This window comes from Excalfactoria chinensis, chromosome 7 (genome assembly GCF_039878825.1).
Source record: "Excalfactoria chinensis isolate bCotChi1 chromosome 7, bCotChi1.hap2, whole genome shotgun sequence".
Lineage (NCBI taxonomy): Eukaryota > Metazoa > Chordata > Aves > Galliformes > Phasianidae > Excalfactoria > Excalfactoria chinensis.
Window position 1 is genome coordinate 30,518,199 of NC_092831.1, and position 21,924 is coordinate 30,540,122.

The following is a 21,924-nucleotide window of genomic DNA, read 5'->3' on the forward strand; positions in this document are numbered from 1 at the left end:
GAAGTGATAGGCAGCTCTTCTGAGCTTAACATCTGCCCTTTGCATTCTGCTGTCATAGCAACAGCACAAACCGTGTCCTTGTGACTAATCTGCTTTGCTTTTCTCCATCTAGGCTTTAAACAGGAGAAAGAATCATAGGCAGAGCTTCCTCCCTCCAATCATATTCCCTCCTCATCCCCTTATAGAGCTGCTGCTCACAGGAGCAGTACTTCTGTGGGAGGAGGGATGTAGGATTGAACCTTAGCAAGCAGCTGTGCTCTGCTGTCATCCACTGAAAAGCATTGCAACAAAAGGCCAATCTGCTGCAAAAATGAATCCAATTTACTAGCTAGAGGAGTGATAGCAATATAAGAATACAAGGGATTTTAACCTAAAGCACTGCTCCTTTTTAATATAATACACGCACTTATACCAGTTAGATGTCAAGAAGTAACTTCTTGAAAGAGCAAGAAATGGATAGAGAAGCAAATTACTGAGAGTTAACAGCTTAGCTGAGTTGCTTTCAAGTTCTTAAAACTATTTCACTTTGTACGTTTCCTGGTCAACATTTCTTTTTGCATCAAGGTAATTCTAGTTACTTCAGCAGCCTGAGCAGAAATACAATGCTCCATTATTATTTCTGCTATAGTAGAAGAATAGGGGTGGTCTTTGTGACCTAAAAACAAGGGTGCTATGCTGTCTTTACTCTAACGGTTCTGGTCTTTGCACTTCTCGACTGCTGAGATTGATCAGAGCTTTATATTGCAAATATCAGGCAGGCAAGGTCTTGCTCATTCCCCTACTTTCCTTCCTTAATCCCATGGAATGACTAAAATGCTTGCAAACATTACAGGTGAAGCTCATCAGTATTATTTAGCTTGACAAGCCATATATAATTAGCTCAAAATAATAAACAAACATAATATTCAGGTCACATGTTGAGGTTGAACATCTTTGTGTGTCTACATGTGTCTGTGCGTGGTATAGAGAGGGGAAGGAAGAAAAGTGAACTGTGAAATTTCAGTGAAGTGCTTGTAATAGAGAGCAAACAGAAAGGTGGGATCATGGTGTAACTAACCTTCAGAGGAAACCAAACCAGGACTGTTCATAGAGTCACCAGAAGTGAAAAGACATTTACCATTGTATCTTCCTCTATCTATGTAGGAAGCCAGTTCAAGTTAGTGAACAGTCTCTAGTTTTGTGGTGTGCCCTTTCTCTAGCGAGCATTTCAGGACAAAAGGGTTTATTTTCTTATTTTCTAAGAGCCTTGCTCTACTGCAAGGTACAGAAGTTATTGTGGAAATAATAATAAGGCTGTGAATAATAGAGTTAAAAGTTATAAGAAAGCAGGAAAGGCTTAATAGTGAAAGTGTGCTGTTCAGTGTCTGGTGGTTTGCAAGTGTGTTTTGAAACTGAATGAGTGGCTTTTTAGCTGAATAGATGTTAATGTTGTCTTGATACAACAGAGGAAGGTCGACTTATTAGTAATATTACTAATAGAGCTGTTGTGTTTTTTTGCTTGGCTGGAAGTATTTTATCGCTAATTTCAAGATAGAAGTTCTTGTTAATAAGCAGTGCAGTTCCAACAACTATGATGTCCCTTCAGGAGTTTTGCATTGGTTTAGATTGCCGACCTGCAAACCTTTGTAGAGCAAAGAGTTCCTTCCTTGAGGAAGCTTGCTAAGTCATGGCCTGTGAGACTCGGTTTTCACTCTGGCCATGTTCACACCAGCTGCTAGGTAAAGTCCTGTGTGTGGGTTCAAGGCTCACGGTTCATCTCAGTGCCCTGGATTTCACAGCTGACACAGAGTGGACAACTGAAGTTTAGAATAAAATGAATGGTGTGAGGCAAAGAAGGAGCAGGGAGAGTCTTAACCTTAGTAGAGCCTGTAAGTACATACATACTAATCCTCGTATGTTGTGATGGCAGAATCAGAAATGTACAACTTGTTAAGCCAGGAATACAACTGCTGATTTTTTTCCTGTGCTTTTTCTACATATAGGCTTCTGGAGAGAATACCTAAGGTGATAGAGCTCTGGCTCAACCATACTGTGACCAAGTGTCCAAGTGATCATGAGGGAGATCACAGCAGTAACCTTTCAGCTGTCCTTTCCACGAGTAGTTAAGTTCTTTGAGCAGTGCTGATATGAGGGTCAATGCAGCTACACAAACCATAAAAGAAACAAACCAAAATAGCAACAGAAAAAGAGCTTTCAAATTTCATTAAGTTGCATTAAACTGCTAGCATAACGCTGGAAGGAGAAGTGATAGAGGTGTTGCTTTTTTAAGTGGCCACCATTAGAGATACAGAACAGAAAGACACGCAGGCACAGAGATGTGAAAATAATTGACACAGTAGCATGAAGATTTTCCAGACCAATTAATTCACATAAAATACAAAAAACATTTTGTAAACGATACAGTTTTCACTGAAGTACTTATGGAAAACACCATCAAAGGAGAGAAAAATCCCCCAACTTTTGTTCAACTCAGATGTGTATCTGTTTTATGCACAAGACAAATAACCGTCAGGAAGTAGGTGACTAATGAAGTGGAACTCTGAGAATTCTTGCCTTAAATAAACTATTACTAGAGGAACGTTCAACCAATCAAAATAAATACCACTTTGCTGAAGCCTAAAGGAAAAATCCTTTAAGCAATTTGTAACAAGTAATCACAGCTAAGAACAAAACAGCCCGTGCTGCTCCTTGTTCGGGGTGCTGTTTTCTAAGCACCAAATAGTTGTTGTTTCCCCAAAGGCTGTCACAGCTAATCATGTTTAAACAGCCATATGTGTCTGGATAGTTGGTAATCACACTGGTAGTGAACATTAATATCTATAAGCACTGTATCAAGCTATTTTTAAGAGCCGAGTGAGACTGGGGTATGTGCTGAGCCAAGAGGTCACAGCATGGTTGCATTGAAGTGACGTGCATTAAGAATATGAGTTGCTTTTCCATAAGATGACTGATAGCCTCTTATTGGAGGCTTGCTCTTCTCATAGCTGGATTCTATAGGGGAGATCTGAGTAGTGCAAAGGAACAAGCAGTGATAGCAGAGATAGGCATTGTTTTTACAAGCCAGGCAGAGCGTGCAATTGGTTATCCGGAGTAACAACATACCTGAAGCAGCTTTCTGGTTCTTTTCAGGTTGTGTATCAAGAGAAGGTTCTTCTCTTGTGAAACCTTGTCTAGCTGGTCATCCACCTGGATTAGCAGGTTCTGTAAAAGGATGGTTGCCATTGCTTCGTTGTTGGATGCAGCTTCCCTAGAGAGCAGATGAATGAGAAACATGTGTTTTTAAAATGTTAGAATGTGTGCCAAGCTATCTGTGCACAAATTTATAATCCATAGAGAAATAAAAGTAGTAAAAAGCTCGATTTAAATGTATCACGTAGAGCTATGTAAAGAACTGGTTTTATGATCCCTGCTGTAACGACAGTAAGAGGATGTTCTAAGCCCAGGCTGTGGACTCATCCAGAGGGGAGACAATCAGAGGTTTCCAGTCCTGGTTTTAGTGAGTATTTAAACATTTTTAGCCCACTTGCTGATGGAAGTGAGGCTTATGCATAGTATGAGCCAGAGTCTCTCTCCCTCTGTCAGTCACATAGACATAATTTCTCAAGTTGCTGCCCACTTTCAGCCCAAGTTGACAGTGGGCTCCAAGTCCAAAAAAAATACCATATCTGTACAAATTGCCCAGAAAACTGGCAGGTTGGTGGAACAGAGGAATCCAAATTAGTGCCTCTGCTGAGGAAAATGGCAGTAATAACTTGCTTCAGGAGGCAACAGCCAGATGGCCAGTCAGCAGATATGTATCTTCACACCAGGCACCAGATGAGCCTTTGCCCAGCCAAACTATTTGGGGATATGGGAAGACTCTGAAGCTACTGGTGAAGGGTATGTAGGGGACAAAGGATGCAAATGCATGGAAACAGGCTTTACTAGTTCTGCTATTTATGGAACAGCTTTGTTACATGAAGGGCAGTAACGTTAGTGAGCAGGATAGAGGAAGGTAGTCTGCAGTGGATGGTCTCCTTGTCCTAAGGTTACTCCCTCATTGTTCCCCCAGTGGCAGGTACCTGTTTGAGATTTACCTGCTAAATCTGGCCAAAAGAGGCTTTTAATGATTCCCATGTTCCCACAGCCCTACTGCATGCTATAACCTTCAAGGAAAATTATTGTATTAATTAGCAAGTCTTTTTTTTTTTTTTTTTTCAATAGTTCTCCAGTAGACCTGTGGATTTAGCTTCCCAAATTCAGACATCTCTTCCTGCTGCTATTAGTATGAACATTTCTTGGCATTTAGTCCTGTATTTTCTTGATATGGCTATTGAATGGGTATCATCTAAATTTCTCTATAAATTTACCTTCTAGAAGACGGTAACTGCAAATTGCTGTTTTGTCCTCCAATATTCTATATCCAGCTTGAAGTGTGATTTGGACAAGAGGAATAATTGTGTGCTACTGGAGGTAAAGGAATAATGTTTCCATTGAAAACTGACTTGGGTTATGTTCTGTGAAACATCTAGTGCCCTTATTTTCATAGAATCATAGAACTACCAAGGTCGGAAAAGACCTCTGAAATCATCCAGGCCAACCATCCACCTATCACTAATATTTCCTACTACGCCATGTCCCTCAGTACAACATCTTTTTGTTCTTAGATCATTTTTATTGCCTTTTGTTTAGGATTAAGCTAAAATAAGAACTCACTCTCCCTTTAGGTGTTTCTTAAATTTAAAGTTAAAAGGAAAAGAGATCTGCACTCTAAGAAAAAGCATCCAAGCTAGAAAAGCTATATATTGATTATATATTTATGTTTACCTTTAAATATGGTGGTTTTCATTAGAATCATTTCAATACATGCAAGGGACTCCACCCAATTGCACCCAGATCTTATTTTCATCAATACTGCCTTATATTTCACATGATATGTGGTAGTTTATTAAGAAAAAGCACAGTAATTAATTTGATTCTGTCTTTAGATGTAAGCGTGACCTTTGTATATAAAATGTGTTCAATGGAAATTATTACTTAATAAGTGGAAAATAATGTTGCAGCTTTAACAGGACTTCACTGACACTGAATCTCTTAAATAGATGTAGTGTAGTTCTAACTCAACAAGCTGAATCCATAAATAGAAGGATACTATTCTTGGAATATAGATGTCTGCACAGTTCAAACCATGAGAACCCTAACATCTGAAAGCAGCTCATGATGGTAATTTTAAGAGAGGGAATAAATGTATTTCTTACCAATCTTGGCTTTCTATCCATTGTGCCAGCAGATGCCGGATTTCCATGGGGAAGTTATCATCATAGAACTGGTCGACCTGCTCCAAAAACTTTATTTCCAACTGTTGAACTTGACTCCACTGGGACATGCTGCAAAAGAAACGATTAAACTTGTTTGAAAATAGCAATGTATTAGTAATACAAAGGGTAAAAAAACATTTATTTTCATCTCAGTTCTTTTTTTTTTAATTATGTTCTTGAATATTCCTGATTATTTTCTGTCTTTAACAATGAGCGTTACCCAGCTGAAGTTGGTCAGTTAAAGGGAAGAGGGAGGAAAGCAAGCAAGGTCAGTAGATGTTTTAGCTCTTACACCTCTGCCTGCTTTCTTCCCTAATGTGTATGTTCTGATGACAACCAAGGGGGGAGGTTTGTGCAGCATGTAATTGCTTGCAACAATCAATTCATACCATTTGATGTTGTTGCCCAAGCTCTATGTCTTCTGTTTGGAGAGGACCGCTTACTTCAGAATGCAAAATATTGGTCTAGTGTATCTTTCCTATTTTTACTTGGCTTAGAATTATGTGATTTTCTTTTTTTTAAATACCAAAAATCCAACTTGGGAAGGGTATAGCCATATGAAAACTAAAAGATGAGCAACCGTAGGGTCACCCAATTGTGGGCCCTGAAATTCCTGGCTGCGCTATCCACCCCAATTCAATTCTGACTCTCTAAGGAGAGTTACAGATGTTAGGTGGGTTGAGTTGTCTTCAATTAGCCTCTGCTTTCCATGGACTGAATGGATTACTTTGGGTGAGCAGGCTCTCAAAGCAGACACCTCGGTGACTGTTCTACTTAGGCAGAGATGATATTTCTGATGTCTGTATGCTAAGGTTGCATCACATCATCATTAATCTGACTCGTGAAAACATTTTCATTGTTGTGTTTGTTTTTTGATGCAGGAAAGCATATTCAAAAGCAGAAAGAGAATAAGCTCCAACGAAAAAAGAAAGCAGAAATTGATTTGCTGCTTTAGCCCCGCTGTATACTGAAGAAGCCTGAATGCTACTTTGAAGAGTCCCATTGGGTTGTGTTATTGCTCCTACCTACCCTTCCTCGCCTTTGCAGCACTATCAGATCTCCTATATTGCACTGGAGGATGCACTGAGATAAACCCACATACTTCTGTACTGCATTAAGAGATAAACATTGCTCAAGGCAATGTTGGGTTGTGGTTCTAGCTGTGTCATCTGCAGAAAAAGTCAGCAATAGCTTTGGAAACAGGTAAGGAAGGTACCCTGGGGCCTTCCACCTTGGTCCTCCTGTGAGCTCTGCCCATGGTGAGGTCCTTTACCAAGGGTTGTCTGCCCCTCATTGCCTTGGTTCATACTAAGAAGCTACATACAGTACAATGCCGTGGATTAAAGATTGCACTGCAGTTGGGGCAACGTGGTGTTTTTGGATGTTTCTGATAGAAGTTTTCCCTGAAAATTAAAAAGGTGGGGCTTCATCAAAGCTGGCATCTTTATAGAAAGCTGACCTTTTTATAAAAAGCTTTTTCATTTTCCACCTCTGAATCGTAGTTTCATAATGTCAAGATTTCAAAGGAGAGAATATATTTTTTTGGAGCAATATATAGGAACATTTTCCCATCTCTGTTGCTGCACAGGTAATTACAAGGAAGCTCAGGCCTTATTTCTTGAGATACCAGCACAAACCAAATCATAATGTAATAATACCTCATGTTGAGAAAATAAGTTTTGTGAGCCTGCTTGCTTTCATTGAGAGATTTTATTGCAGCTTCTAGCCAGCTGTGGTTGTGATGCCCTACACGTATTAAGAACTTTGTGTTTTTATATAAATAAAAAAACCCTCAAGATGATGCTGTACCCTTGTTGGACTTCTAGGTGATGTTCTGGGGTGCCACAGAGCTTGCAATGGATGGACCTGGTCTGTACCCAGGGTTTTGGGAGCACGTTTGATACCAAATGCCCTGTTCCAGGTTTTCCTTTTCTTCTGAGTTGTGCTGAGAGTTTAAAAGCTCAGCACACCTGTAGCTGATATTGAATCTGCCATAAAAGCTTGTAGCAGGAACGTACTGTGTTTAAAAATTAGCATCAAGCTACTGCGAATGAAATAGTAACGGTGCAACTGCCTCACTTTCTATGTCGTGAGGTGCTCATTCAGATACTTTTGGTTCTGTCTGCAGTTACGACCTGTGCCACCACCACGGCATTGCCTACGGTCCCCCTGGCAGATAAACCTCATCTTCCTCCCCTGATAGAGTGGTCTAGCGGTGCAGGAGCAGCGGGGAGCCCTAAGACCACGAGGCCGCCATGTCCAGGTAAGGTACCCCCACCCCCACCCCCATGGCACCCTGAAGGCTCCAGATGGATGGACAGATGGACAGACAGAAGGAGCCCCCCCCAACTTGCCTGTACATGCGGTCCCTGAGCTGCTGGCGGTGTCCCCAGGTGTGGCTGCCTCCTGCCTTATGTTTTATGCTGCCCCAGCTCTGTCCCGGCAGCTTTTCCTGTGCGTCAGCTGTGCCCTCACCGCCCCGGGGAGTGGAATGGGGCCGTGTCACAGTTTAAAACATCACGAGAGGCGCAACCCTCTGTGGTTGCCTTATTGCTCTACTATGAGGCGTTTCTGGAGCAGACAGCAGAGAAAGGTGAAATGTTGGTTCTGGGTTCAGAAATGGTCTGAAGGAAGTTGTTTATCAAAAAATACCCCAAAACATCAGTCAGTTCTTCGGTAATGTGGCACCCTGGCCTTTGCAAAGGGCTCTCAGGGAGCCAGGCTTCTCCCCCTCTCCAGGCAGGCACATTGGATCCTACATGTAGACCCTGCCTGCTGCCTTTTGTGACCCACACTAGTGGAAGGGCTCAGCAGCAGAACGTAACCACACCGCACGCTGTGACTTCCTGCAGCAGTTATGGGTGCTTTGTTTCAGGCAGAGCCTGAGATGCAGGAGCTCCTATCTGAGATAAAAGGCTCAGTCCCTGCCCCAAAGAGTTAGCAGTATGGTATCTTCCATACCATTATAAAGGTCATGATGGTGGGCACACTCTATTTTTTTTCCTCAGCATAAGTTAGTTTATTGAAAGAGGATCAGCGTAGCATTGGGTGCAGTACTGCTAAAGCCCAAGGTTCTATTGTGCATTACCAGAAACCCCAGTCATAAGCAGATCTTTGTGCCAGGCTGTAGGAGCAGCAAAGGGAAGGTGTGTTTGCTTGTGAGCTGACAGAGTGGTTCTGCATTCTGTGCTGGGAGCAGCAGGAAGCCTTGCTGAAGTAAGAGAGCCAGGTGCAGGCGTGTAGTAAAAAGGAAGGTGCTTGTCACTAGTGATGTGTAATTACATTTTCCAGGTGGCATGGAGAGGGAATTGGAAGTGATGAGAGAATCTCTGATAGATAGGTAACTTCTGGATCTGCTGGTAGATGTCACCTTCACTGTCTGTATGCTTGAAATGAGATTTGGCATTGATTTGTATAGCATTTAGCATTTTTTTCAGGTGCATTTGTAATCTGAGAGTCAGAAGCATAACAGATCTTTGCAAAATCCCTGTTACTGAATTGAGTGGTCTAGTGCATGCCTCAGTGGCCTATTTATCTGCTATTCTTTTACACTACACTGCTGTATATTTGCTCCTTGTGTTCTACAAGTGAGGTCAAGCTGCAGCGTCCTGGAGGATTTTCTTCAGCCTTTTGTTCTTGTGAAATAACCGGTGTACAAAGTCACGTTAGCTTTCCAAAGCAGAAGTGGAAGCTATGGATGCAGAGCCAGCAGCAGCTGCCACCAATGACCAGACGCACATGTCGTACCCAACTGCATTTTGGCTCCTGTAAGTGGCTGTTTTAGGTTCTGATTTGACTTGGCAGTCTCTGGCTCAAAGAGGAGATACTAAAGCAGAAAGAATGTTTTCACTGCCCTTTGTCAGTAGCTGGGGGTGAGTTTGGAAGTCAGGCTCCCTCTTTGTCTGCAGAGGTCAGGAACCAAACTCAGATCAGTTTTGGCAAGAGCCAGGTCAGACCTGCTGTGTGTCCTTCAGCCTCTGGCACTCACAGGAGTAGATACAGCCGCGCTTCACCCATGTTTTATGTCATATTTCTTTTGCTGGCAGGTATCTCTCTAGATCCGTTTCCAAAGCAGCTGATTTTCAGGTGGTTTGCTGTGTACCAGCTTGCAGACACACTGGGACACTGAATTAGCAGTCTGAAGACCGCCCAATAAATAACATTTATTAGCAATTTAATTTCATGCTGTCTGTAGGGGGAACTCTTGCACTGCACTTTAGCTTCTGAATAAATATTGATAACTACCTGTCTTTTCTTTTAGATTAAGTACTCATTCTTTAAGCATCCTTCCACATCTGATATCCATAATGATAAGAGGATGGGTAGATCACACCATCCCAGTAAAATAGCGTAATAGCAGGGATGCTTTCTGCCTTCTCTCTTTCTTAACCTTTAAAACAAGGTCTGTGGTGGGGGAGTGGCTGCTGTTAAGGTGATGTTGTTCTTTCAATATCTATTCAGGGTTGCTTCAAGAGGAAGGAACTGGAGATGCAAGGAGAAGTGCTGAAGAGTGGGACCAAAATGAGAAGGAAGAGATGGCCTGAGTCAGCCCTATGGGGCTCTGGAGGAGAGGTTGTGGGTAGGCAGGAGGCTGGAGGTGCTGGCTCAAGGCAAGCAGCGAGTGCCGCTAAGCCCTGGAAGGGGCCAGGAGCTCCAGGAGCACGTGGCATGGCAGGAGAAGCTGAGGAATGGGCAGTTCTGGCTCCCATTGACAAGAGAGTTCAGCAGGGTGCAAGGCAAGGCAAAACTGGCTGAAAGGGTGCTTGTGAAGTGAAGGACTATGAAGGAGAGGGCCTGGGGCAGCCTCTTGGTGGAAGGGAATTTCTTTAACTGCACAGTAAAGGGCAGGAGGTGCAAAGGAACATGAGGGAGAACAGACTACAGAGGTTGGGGCTTTTGTTGAGGTTTGGTAGGTCAAATTTAATAAGTGCTGTGAAACATTTCATTCTGCTTCATCATTGCTTAGCTCCAGTAAAAGCAGGCGAATAAGAAGCAGATGGCCAAACTGTGTGGGCTACTTAAAGGGAAGGAAGAGCCTTAAATAATGGAGAAGGAATTCTGGACGCAGTAATCTTTGAATCAGAAGTTCACAAAGTTGTTTCTAGGAATACAGAGCCCATTTATTACTTTGATCACCGTGACCAACCTGTAATCAAGATTATCATCTCTTGTGTTTGGCCTCTGGTCATTATACTCCCTGACTAACCTTTAATTAGAGTATGTCTCATCTATCTTTTACACAAGGGAGACGTTTAGCTTGAGTGTTCTGTACATGCACAATGTCTTGTGTCTGAGCTGTTCATAGTTTTTCCTCTTGTATTCAAAACATGGACTTCTGGACTCGGTGAGACTTGTAAACACTGTAATCATGAGAAATTGTCTTGCTGGCAGTGTAGTTCCTCCGAGTCAGCACAGCATAAATCAGCAGTCGTGCGTGCAGGTCACATCCACTACTGTCCTCTATTTGGAGGAAAAGACAGGAACAGTGGTGTTGTCTTGAAGCTGCACGTTCTAACAAGCTGTTTGTGAGTGCTAGAAAGATCTCTTGGCTCTGCATTTGTGCGTAGCTGAAAGGCTGATTGTTATGCTCAGAAATAAATGCTTTTGTTTGTTTATTTAGTTGTTCTCAAATGCTGAAAAACTATTTTCCTCCTTCCAGTAGTAAGCCTTATATGCAAGTGTATAGATCTGTTTGGAGTATGTGTACACACCTCGCTCAAATCTGTGTTGATACCAGCTAGGAAAGAAAATCATTAACACATAATGCGGATCTCTCTAGCACATCTCTCTCACACCGTTTAAGGCACATGCTATTTGGAGTCCTGCAGTCACCACCCAAATCATTGTGTTGATGAAAAATGATCTGTAAGGCCTCCATTCTACCTGGATGGCAGCCTGCTGTTGTTTAGAGAAAGGGCAGCTGTGGAGAAAGGCTGAAAGAAGCGTGGAAAAAAGTGATGGCAGACAAAGGTAGTTTAGAAGAGCAAGGAGAAAGGGATGAACTCTTGGGGTCTTGTGTTGCCTTATAGTGCAAATGAAACCTTTTGATAATGAAAAATGGTGATTGTGGAATATCATTATGAATCTTCCTTGCTTAACATCCCCCTTATATTAAGTGTTTTTTTCAGCCATTTCCATACTTTGATATGCATGAAGTCTTTAACTTTTCCGCCTCCTAAAAGGTCTCAAGCACATTCAACTTTTGCTTTTCCTGAATTAATTTGGAGTCAGGCTTCCCTCTGTGTTTTGAGTTATGTAGGTTGGAATTCTAACAGCTCTGCTTGAGAAGACTTTTCAGCTTTGTGCAGACTGTGGACTCTCAGGAAGCATTTATCTTATTTGATACAAATAATTTGAGCCTCCTCATTCATTGGTAATGACCCCTTTTATTTGCACGGAATTTGGGAGCTTTCTGATTACTGTTCTCCAAAGCAGAGTGTAAGAAATAAATACAATATCAATGAGATTTGGGCGGTAGTGTTTCTGCACGTGTATTAACCTGGAGGGCAAAAAGAGGAACCTCTTGCTGCTGCGACTTGATTAGTATGAAAGTCAGCATAGACCAGATAACAGAAAGCAGAATGTCTCATAGTAATCTCACTTGGGACTCTCCCTGTCTGTAGTTACTTGAATTCTTACTGCCTTCCATATGTGGGGTTGGGATGACTATATGTAATGGTTATTTCTGAGTATACCTATGAATGTGTTGGCTTTGTCTCTTAGAACCTTAAAGGAGTCCTTGAGCTTTATTAAACTTGCTAGTATATGCTGATTGCTGAAAGCAATTTGATGCTGAACAGTGGCTTCCAAATAAAAAGATCGATAGATTCAGAATTAGAAATGGATCATACTCTGAGAAGATAACTTGGTTGATTAATTTAATAAAGTCTTTCCACAAAGGGAGCAATTAAACCAAAGTTTGATTATCTCTACTTGATAATGTTTAAGATATTCCATATTAAAATTGAAGGTTTTATCTCTGGTGGCAGTAAAATAACCTCTTGATTTATGCTACTCCCTGAAACTGCTTATCTATTTGTGCTGTTTATAGAAGAAAACACACTCCTTCAGAATTTATGTCATTTTGTTTTTTTTTTTCTTGGCTGGGCTATAGGAAAAAAAATAAAACACCAACAAAACAAATTGAAAGCAGCTGTACAGTTGACCTTAATTGTATTGTTGGATGTCACAAGAAGGATGGCAATCATGTGCCTGTTATGGGCTTATAGTCTTCTTTCTAAGCTGTCTGAAAGCAGTGTCTGCTTTGATCCTTGTATTCCTTTCAAGCCTTCTGTGAGAAGTAGCTGAGGCTCAATCTTTCTTTTATAGACCTGTTTTGTTCTTGGACCTAAGTCCCTTGGCACACTGCTTGTACAGGCCCTTGTCATGGTTAGTTGCAAATTGTCGTGTCCCTCACTTAGTGCACTTCCCATAGTGGAGGGGAAGGTGGAGGAAGATGGATGAGCATTGTGATCCTGTATATATTTTGAAAATCTTTCCTATATTTTCCAGATGGCTTTTTCAATTTGTTTCACAATGTTCAGTATGAATCAGTTTTCAGTGTGATTAATTCATACCGGATACGAAAATGATCTTGTTTTCACTAGAGGACAACTAACGTGTCTGGTAGTGTAAGAAGACACTGAGAACTGAAACTGTACATGGAAACTTAACATTGAAAGTTGTTCTAATAGTGTGAAGAAAACTTGCATTGTTCTCTTGTATTCTCAGGGAGAAAAGGATGATTTCTAGAGCTCAGTTATAGAACCAAAGAATGGTTTGGGTTGGAAAAGACCTAACGGTCATGTACTCACTCAACATTTAGTTCCAATTCCCCTGCTATAGGCAGGGACACCTCCTGCTAGAGCAGCCTGCTCTATAACATGAAGAGAGATGTGGCTACAGGCTGTTTTCGTCTTTAATAACAAAAGACCAAAACCTCAGCTCAATTCTCTCTACAGTCTGAGGTCATTCAAAGTTGCATCTTGCATCTTCCTTGTAGGTGCTACGGTGACAAGGCTCCTGTGTAGGGTAGGGATGGGCATTCTCTATTTATCCTTGAGAAGCCAAATGAGGTTTAAGGAGGGAGCTGCTAATTCACCTGATCATTCAGGTAGTCCATCATCAGGATCCAAGGACTTTGCACTGCAGAGTAAGCAGTCATGAGGTACATAGAGAAGGAATCCAAACCTGGCCTTCTTCTTCCCAGAAATAGATGTGGGCTTTTGTGGTTGGACATTAACGATGCTGGGCAAGCCCATGCTTTCATTCTTGTTCTGGATGAGTTAGCACAGCCTCAGCTGTGGGAGAAAGTACTCCTCCTCTTCTCTCTGTAATACTGGGAAGCAGCTTGTAGTGTAAGGATTACAGGAGTCTGCTGGGAGATGAGAAGACACTGCATGCCTGCTTTTTCTCAGCATGGTAAGGAAGTTAAGTCGTAGTCTTTGTGTCACTGTAAGTACTCCAGTACTGATTTATGTGTTTATTTGCAAGATGGCACATAGATTTCGAGGCAAGGTGACGTCTGCAGCAGGAATTCCTCCCTGCCACTGCTGCGTGTCGGGTGTTGTTGGAGCTTGTGCTCTGGGTTAGAGCACACTGAGTGTGCTCTTGGCAAATAGTGGAGAGCCTTGAGTCAGAATGGTGTTAGGGGTGAAATGGGCAGCGAGCTGCTGAATGATATGGGTTGGGGTGGCACGGCTTCCATGCTATAGCTCAGGCACCCACTTGTTCTATGTGCCGAAAACACCGGGCAGGCGTTCTGAGGTCTGTGTTTCTTAGCTAGGCTCCTAACATTATTCAGACTTTATTGTAAGTGTGTTTAGGATCTTGTCTATAATCAAAAACAAAGTACCCTTGAAATATAAGCTATAAATCACTTTCTTATTCCTCGTGTTTTTTGACTCATTAATCATTTCTAATTTTTAACCATACTCAGTTTTCACATCTCTCAATAGTTCGAGCATGAGATCAAGAGCTCCTCTTTGAACAAGTAACAGTGATTGGCATGAGTGGGAACCTGTGATCTCAGTTTTCCTCTTTTCCCCTCTAGGGTGTGATCTGCAGCATCCGTCTGGTGTGAGTCCGAGCCTATTGCATTTTTACTACAGGGACTCTGATGGCTCAGCCATCTTGATCACGGTCTGGAAAAAACTGGAGCATTGCCTCACTCCTTTGGGGGAACAAAAAATAGTGCATCACAAATGCACTGTGGTGTGCTACCACAGTAGTTTTTGTTCACAACCAAAAGATTTTGGCTAAGATCTTTCAATTCCTGTCTTTTTTTTTTTTTCCCCCAGTGGTTGCTTTGTTGAGTTCTTCTCATGCCTACGAATGCGTGCACATATCTTTCAGAAAATCAGGCTTTGTGTACAGGTTGTTTTGCACAGTGCTGTGTGAGGGCACCTGACCTACTTGTGACCCAGAGACTGAGAAGCGCTGCTTGTCGCTGCAGCGAAGCACATAACCAACACCACGAGCGTTATCTTCTGCCGGAAAGAAACCACTGATTCCTGTGTACTCTTGAGAACTGTTAGAGGTTCTCAGTAAAACTGATGCTAATATCTTTTGAGGTAGATATATTTTTAACTTTGTTTGACAAGCCACACATATATTTAAACTGCTGCTACTGTGAAATAAATAACGTTAAGCTATTTGTGAGTACACAGAGCGCTCAGAGCTGTGCTGAAAGGCGTGATGCTCCTGAAGACTGTCGAGCCTTCTTTGTGATCTGTTGCATTGGAGCTTTCTGGGGTAAGGAAGCAGCTGGAGGGCTCTGCCAGCCAGTGTTTTATACTCCCTTAAGCCAGCCATGTGATGGCGATAGCTCAAGGTGGCACAGCTGGGGCAGCACCTCTGGGGTGAATCATACCTGATATGAGGCATCTGCCAAAGACAACCAAGCAAAAAACCACAGAGCAACTCAAGTGTTTTATGGAAATTCAAACTTTCCTGCTAGTTTTGCAGGTGGCAGGAAGTAGTTCATCTAATGCTCTGCTGAAAGCGAGTATCTTCATGTTGCATTGTGAACTGCATTTTTTTTACTATGTTTTTTCCTCAGTCTATTACAATTTGGTCTAAATTTGGGAATTTTTGGTCTTTGTGACTAATCTGTTATCGCTCGTTGGGGAAATACTATGAAGGAAATTACCAAATTCAGCCAGTTATAACTAAGGGACAGCAAAGCATACCACTGTCTCTGAATTCTCTGGTCTCATCAGCCTGAGATAGAAACATTGATAGGTTTAATGAGGTTCTCAAAGGACAGCAGGTTATGTACTGTTGTGGGAGTTTTGTGATGACTCAGCGGCGGCCACATTTGAATTGCATGAAGGCATTTGCATTCGGAGGACACCACGGTGTTGCCTGGGTTCCCCAAGGTAGGGAGGAGACACTGTGTTGTCCAGGAGCAATGTTGAGATTCACACTGTGGAAGCCCTCTTGGTTCTGGATCTGCAAGATCAATGTTTCCTCACCGCAATGAAACCTTGATTTATTCTAGTATCTGCTTCAGTATTTTGGTATTGTCATCCAAAGACTTGAGTAATTATGTTTCTTTTTAAGTTGTTGTCTGTCTTTAAGAGGTACATTTGCAGAAGTAGCATGATGGCCACACAGGTGCTTTAGAGTGGGTGAGGTTGCGCATCCTCATGCAAAGTAGAGGTATCAAGTTAGTATATAATGAGCCTAATTATGGTAAAAAGAAATCCCTCTCGTACTCCAGCCCATAGTCAAACTTGTACTATTATTGCAGGGACTGTACGTGTGGCAATACTGCTTGGAGGCCTTGACTTCATCTGGACAAACATCACAAGCACTTCTCACCTGAAGTGCTTATCACTACAAGGTAAGTGGGCATGAGAAATGGAGAAGTGGAAATGAAAGGTGCCAACGTAGTATCGATCATTGTTTGAAGCAGAAGGTACATTGCTCAACTGTAGACTGTATGGCAAAGCCCATCTGAGCTTCTTGCTTTCTTTGCCTGTTTTTCAGTCTGATATATTTGTCTTGCAAATGTTGGTTTTGACTAAGAATGCTATTGTGCCAGCACAGTTTTGTTAAGAGAGGCTTATGGTGTAACCAGATTTGTTTTATCTACACCTTTTCAAGTAGGCGGTGCTATTAAAACCACTATGACTTAGGTACATAAGGGCATTGAGTACAATATGGGTCACTTTAAACACCAGTCATTCCCAGTAGTGGGTTGAAATCCTACTAAGAATAGTGTTGAAATGAGCTCTTTTCTTGTTTTGAACTTTCTCAATCTGTTCTGTGTAATTTAAACCTGTGTTTTACCTCTTCCTCCCTGTTGACCTTGCCTATATGTAATATGTATATATTCCATTTTTAAATGCATCTATTTAAAACAGAAATACAGTCGCAAACAGGCACCCACGTACACTCATCACATGGAATTAAACATTTTCATGACTGAACAGGATGCATCATAAATCTGTTTGGGTACGTCATTTTAGTTGAGAAAGAGTTTCTTATGGAAACACTGATCGAGTTGTGTTGCGTTGTTTTTTTAAGGTAAGGAAAAGATGATGCAAGTGGGAATTGTTGCTCTGCTGAAATACTGTAGGTGTAGTTTCAGTGGAAGCCTAACACAGTCAGGACTCATGTCTCCAATATCTCACCCTGCTGCTTGTTTGGAGGTAGTAAAATACAGTGTCAGAGCACATGTTACAACTTGCCATTCTATTGCTTCACTGCTACTGTAAGAATGCTTTAATTGAGGGAAATACTAAGAAAAACAAAGCTTATTTTTTCAGGCTTTGTCAGAGCGTGCTTTCTCACTGGCCTACAAAAGGTGCCTTAGTTGCTCTCTAGATTTTTGTTGAAGTTAACTAAGAGAAAGGTTGGTGGGATTTGGAGGCTTGCCATCAAATTAAGCAGTTCTGCTTCTAACTCCCAGACTTTGGGACATCCTGGAACCCGTCTTTGTTGTTTTATCAGGTGAGAATTCATCTGGCCTTTAGAACAGATCAGAAACAGAACTTTAATTATCCTTCAGCGTTGCGCTTGAATGTACGTGCCTTTGTATGAGAAGACAGTCCTATTAGTAGTCAAATGTCTTCTTACAAATCTGTGCCTTGAGATAATAATGTCTCAAATCTGCCGTACATCGAAATGAGAGTAGTAGTTAGCCCCCTGCTATAGGCCTGTGTCCTGCGTAATGCTCAGCTTTTCAGTAGTGACTTCAAATTCAGGGGGAACCAAGGTGTGTAGTACTGTATTTGTAACTCTAGGTGATACTGAGCTTTCTGTTGTGTAAAAAGAATACAGCGCTTTCCATTCAATTTTGTCTTACAGACTCTTCTTGCAGACCACATTACCACAGGCACAGGACTTCTTGGATGCTGCTGTGGAACAGTAGAGCACAGCTCAACAGGAAAGGCAGTGTTACACATCATGGTTTTGGTATTTGGTGCTCTGGGTAAAGACTTGCAAGACCAGGAGAAGAAAATCACCTGTAAGTAATATCTGCACTTAGTCACCCAGTCTGTACAGGCAGATAGCTTCCATTTCAGTGTTTGCAGGCAGTTGAGCAAGGCAATGAGTACAACTAGACTTAGTCACAGATTTTCAGTTGCAGCTGGGACTTAGAAGGGTTGAATTCATTGTAGTTGAGGCTGGACCTCTGATTTTTCTTGCTACTAAACAAAACCAGCTGAAGATGAATGAATTGGCTAAAAGCAAATTGGCGTTTTTATATTCCCAAACAGAGCATGTTAAAATGTTCAGCTCAAATAGGCAAGGATCAAGTCTGCTTAAGGTGCTGAGCCCTGCAGACAGCAACTACATGTCTGTGGCAACTGGTAAGCTTCTTCCCAGACCTTTAACCTTGCGGCCAGACCTCTCCCTGCCAAGCACCTGGTGTGATTTCTGGCCACAAAGGAGACCTTGTGCTTTGTGTCTGAGCTGGTGCACGGTGCCCAATGGCTCGTGTCACAGCTCTGCAGCTGTTCAGTCACATCTCACCCAAAAGGCTTGGGCAGCAATTTGCTAAGCCCCGTGCTACCGTGGCCCAGCTCAGCAATGGCTGAGCATCCCTCTGGCTGTCCCCCATCTTCCTCCCCTGGCTAAACAGCTGTGAGCTTCCAGTCCTATTCAGTGTCTGAAGGGGTCCTGCTGGATTTACTGTCCCTTGATGCTGTGCCACCTGTAAGGAAAAGTCCCTTGTTGTTCAGGAAAGAGATGTCCTTTGAAAAGCCTCAGCTGACCCACGCCCAGACATTTTTCCCACCACGAGGTGCTTACCTGGAAGCTGCTGCCCAGGTACTGTTTCATGTGTTCCCAGTTGAGATTTGTTCCCTGCTGTCCAGCATTCGTGTCTTACTTGATGCCTTTCTAGAAAGGACTTCTTGGTTTCTTTCTTGCTCTGAACTGCACAAGCACTCATACAGTGTAGCACAAAAGTACCGTGTGGATGCCCTCCTTTGCCTTAAGTGACTGTGTCTGTGAGTGCTGCTTTTAGGTGCAGGGATTTCTACAAGGTTGCATGTACCTGTTTTGATGTGGCCTCAGTACTTAATGTGGTTCTTACTCCATTTGAAAACCAAGAAGGACTTTTTGTCATCTTCCAGGAAAAGGCAATTGAATATCATGCTCTCCATTTGTCAACAGCTCTTGTTGTGATAGCGATTGCTGTGGAAATGCTTTTATGATGTAGTAAAGAAATAGGTTTGCTTGCAACCCAGGGATGCCTGCTCTGCTGTTCTGCTGTTATTTTTAGAACCCTTGCTTTTGTTTTAATTGGACTCCTTGTTCAATTTTAGAAGACGATGTTTTACTGTGATCCGTGGTATAACTCAGAATGTGAAATTACCTCACTCAGAGAGCAAGAGTTCAGGTGCTCAGCCTACCGTGTGTGTTGCAGTGTGCTAAAAATCAAGAAATAGGGTATTTTACTGGGTTCTGCACCACGTTTGTATTTTGTGCAGAGAAACCTGACCTACACCAGCTCCCCAGTATGTGAAATTAAGAGTAAAGCTGAAGTGTCACCTGTGTTTTCAAAGGAAATGATGCCTCAATACCTCCAGGGCTCTAGGAGAAGCTGCACATGTAGAGCCAGAGCTAATGGGTTTTGCAATGAAGAAGCACTTCTGCTAACTTGTAGGACTCTAACTCTTGATCAAGGTGCATTACTTTTCAGTTCATGTTGTTTGGCTTTCTGAGAGACAGGTGGATAGATATGAACTCTTTAAGGGTTATGACTGGGTTTCCACAGTGCCTTACATGTTTGACACCATGCGGCCTACGGACCTTAGGGTGCTTTTGAACTTGGCCTCTTTGGTTGATTGGATCGATTCTGAACCTCACATAAACAAGGTTTCCTTTCTGTTCAGAAGATGTGAAGGTTTCACCGTGTGCTCTGCCAGCAGGCTTGTGTGTTTAGTGAAAAAGGTAAGGTTGCTGATTGGACTAGAGTATGTATTTTAAAGCCATTCTGCAGGATCAAGAATAGCAGTGGGGTACATTTAATTGCAGTGACCGTGTTAGAGAATGGACTGACTTGTGAGGCACACAACTGTGGATGTGTTTGATGAAGCATAATTGAAATGGAGATGTAATCCAGGCTTAGGTGATCTTGTGGGGACCAAAATGGTGTTTTCTTGCTGTAAATGAGGCTGACTCGGGGTCTCTTTTTAGGGAGTACATAGCACCAGAGGACATTGCAGGTGCTAAGGGCGTGCTCCTACAGCTCATACCAAGCAATGCCTCTTCAGTGATACACTAGGGAGCAATGTTATGAGACTTGCCATCAGATGGCATGAATTCCCTGATGACTCTTAGCGTCATTGTAGCAGGCATTCCTGGAACAAGCTGCAGCACTGGAGCCAAGTAGTTAATCAGGTGTAACATGAGGCTTTGACATGATTTACTGCCTGCTGGTAGCTCGTACTGGGGCTGTATTGTCCTTCTGTATGTACTGTATAATAGTTTTAAGCTGTCCTTGGACAGGGCCCTATTGTAAACAAGCTGTCTGGCTTAACTGGGATATCCTGTAAAAATATGTTAATAAAAACTGAAATCATTGTAAAGGATCCTATTCCCACTCTTTCTGCTTCCCAAACTATTCCCACCAGTGATGTACAGCACATGCTCTTAACTCCTGCAGTGCTGGTGCTTGACTGATGCCTGGGAGTTCTGCAGGACTCGGTTTGAAATGGATCCATCGCCACGTGCCACCTCAGCAAGGCATGAGGGCTGCACAGTGCAGAAGTTAACACTGAAATAAAGCTTATTTCCAAGGTGCCCATTTTATATAGGTTGCTTCAAAATAAACGCCTCCTATTTATTTCCATGGAAAAGGCAGCAGATAGGGCACAGTAAAGCTATTTGATAGAGCTAATTCTTAGCTTAGCTAGGTCCATGGAGGGACTTAAGAGGTAGAACTAGAGCTTTAGAAGTGAGATGACTTGAGTATCATGTCAGGGCCTCCATCAGCTGGAGCTGGAGGGTCAGGATGAAACAGCTAGGCTTCACATGGGGGGCCAGGTCTTGGAAAGCGATTCTGAAAGTTATCATCAGGAGTTATTCACTGTCAGCATCTGCTGCTGGATTTTTGTGGCTGGAGATAGATGCAAGAAATACAAGGGAAGGGTTGCTGTTTTTTCTAACCTGCCTGTCCTTCTTGCAGCAGTGATGCCTCTAGTAGAGGATACCTTACGGTATCCGGCCTTCTGTAAATTAATAAGTACTTTTGCACATAAAGAAAGCACCAACAGCTAAATAAGCTTGAATCTGGCTTATCCCCACAGATGGCTGCAATACACAGGTTTGCGTGGTGGTTTGGAGATGGGGGTTGTGTGTTGTGCAGCTGTTGGAAAACATTAAAAAGTGACCTGGGCCCCTGCGAGCAAGCCTGGGGTTAGCTGTAAATTGATACAGCAGATCTCTAGGGTTTTCATTGCAAATACAAATTTCAGATCTCTGCATGGCAGTTTTGCTTATATGTCCTTATTTCGGGTATTCTGATTACCAAGATTCTACCTGCTTTTAAAGATGAGCTGTGCAGCAGCTCCTTGGCTATGGATACAGATTAATTGCTGAAGGGCTTAATCTTTCAAATTGGAATGAGAAGAATGAATATCCCCTGTGTATTGCCAGCATAGCAGTCAATTAATAATCTATCTTAAGAAAGAAGAAGAAGAAAAAAAAGACTGTTTTGATTTTTATAGTACAAAAAAAGATCTGAAAAGTTACTTTTCTTGCTTGGCTTTTAAATGTATGGAAGTATTCATCTTTGTTCTGGAAAATACTTGTCAGTGAATGCTGCAGGACTCTGTAGTGATTGTGCCAGTTAAAGGTTTGGTAGAGTATAGAATAAGTTTGGGTGTCTGTCAAGAGAAAAATGTGGAGGGGGGGCTACTTTCAGCTTCATGAAATAGCAGGTGTGTGCTTGTCCTGCTGTGAGACAGCTTTCTGATAGCGAAGGTATAGCTGTGCGAAGGACGGGATTTGTAAGCAGAGTGGTTCTGTCCTCATAGGTGACAGCCTGACCTGGCTTCTGTGGCCCAACAGAGAGGTTCCCATGTGCTCAGCACATCTCCTGTACACGCATCTTTACAAGCAACTGTCTGAGTCCAGCTGGTTGTAGCCGTTTTGAACACCTCTGGGT

At 42.4% G+C, this 21,924-nt stretch overlaps 1 protein-coding gene and 1 long non-coding RNA gene across 3 annotated transcripts in view; one reads left to right on the forward strand and one right to left on the reverse strand.

Annotated features, from left to right (window-relative positions):
* STAT4 (signal transducer and activator of transcription 4) overlaps positions 1-5,365 on the reverse strand; it is a 31,823-nt gene extending 26,458 nt beyond the window's left edge. The window contains exons 1-2 of the mRNA XM_072341258.1: positions 5,238-5,365; positions 3,103-3,247 (exon numbers count right to left, since the gene is read on the reverse strand). Coding sequence (XP_072197359.1) covers positions 3,103-3,247; positions 5,238-5,365 — 273 coding nt within the window. The remainder of the gene's footprint in view (positions 1-3,102; positions 3,248-5,237) is intronic.
* The window catches only part of LOC140254598 (uncharacterized), a 52,218-nt gene extending 30,312 nt beyond the window's left edge, over positions 1-21,906 (forward strand). The window contains exons 3-9 of one of the 2 annotated variants that reach the window (XR_011904261.1): positions 4,357-4,452; positions 5,270-5,423; positions 6,179-6,500; positions 7,426-7,560; positions 16,051-16,143; positions 17,613-17,772; positions 21,794-21,906. This is a non-coding gene — a long non-coding RNA (uncharacterized lncRNA). The remainder of the gene's footprint in view (positions 1-4,356; positions 4,453-5,269; positions 5,424-6,178; positions 6,501-7,425; positions 7,561-16,050; positions 16,144-17,612; positions 17,773-21,793) is intronic. The other variant, XR_011904260.1, reaches the window with a different exon arrangement.
* The last annotated feature ends 18 nt before the right edge of the window (positions 21,907-21,924 follow it).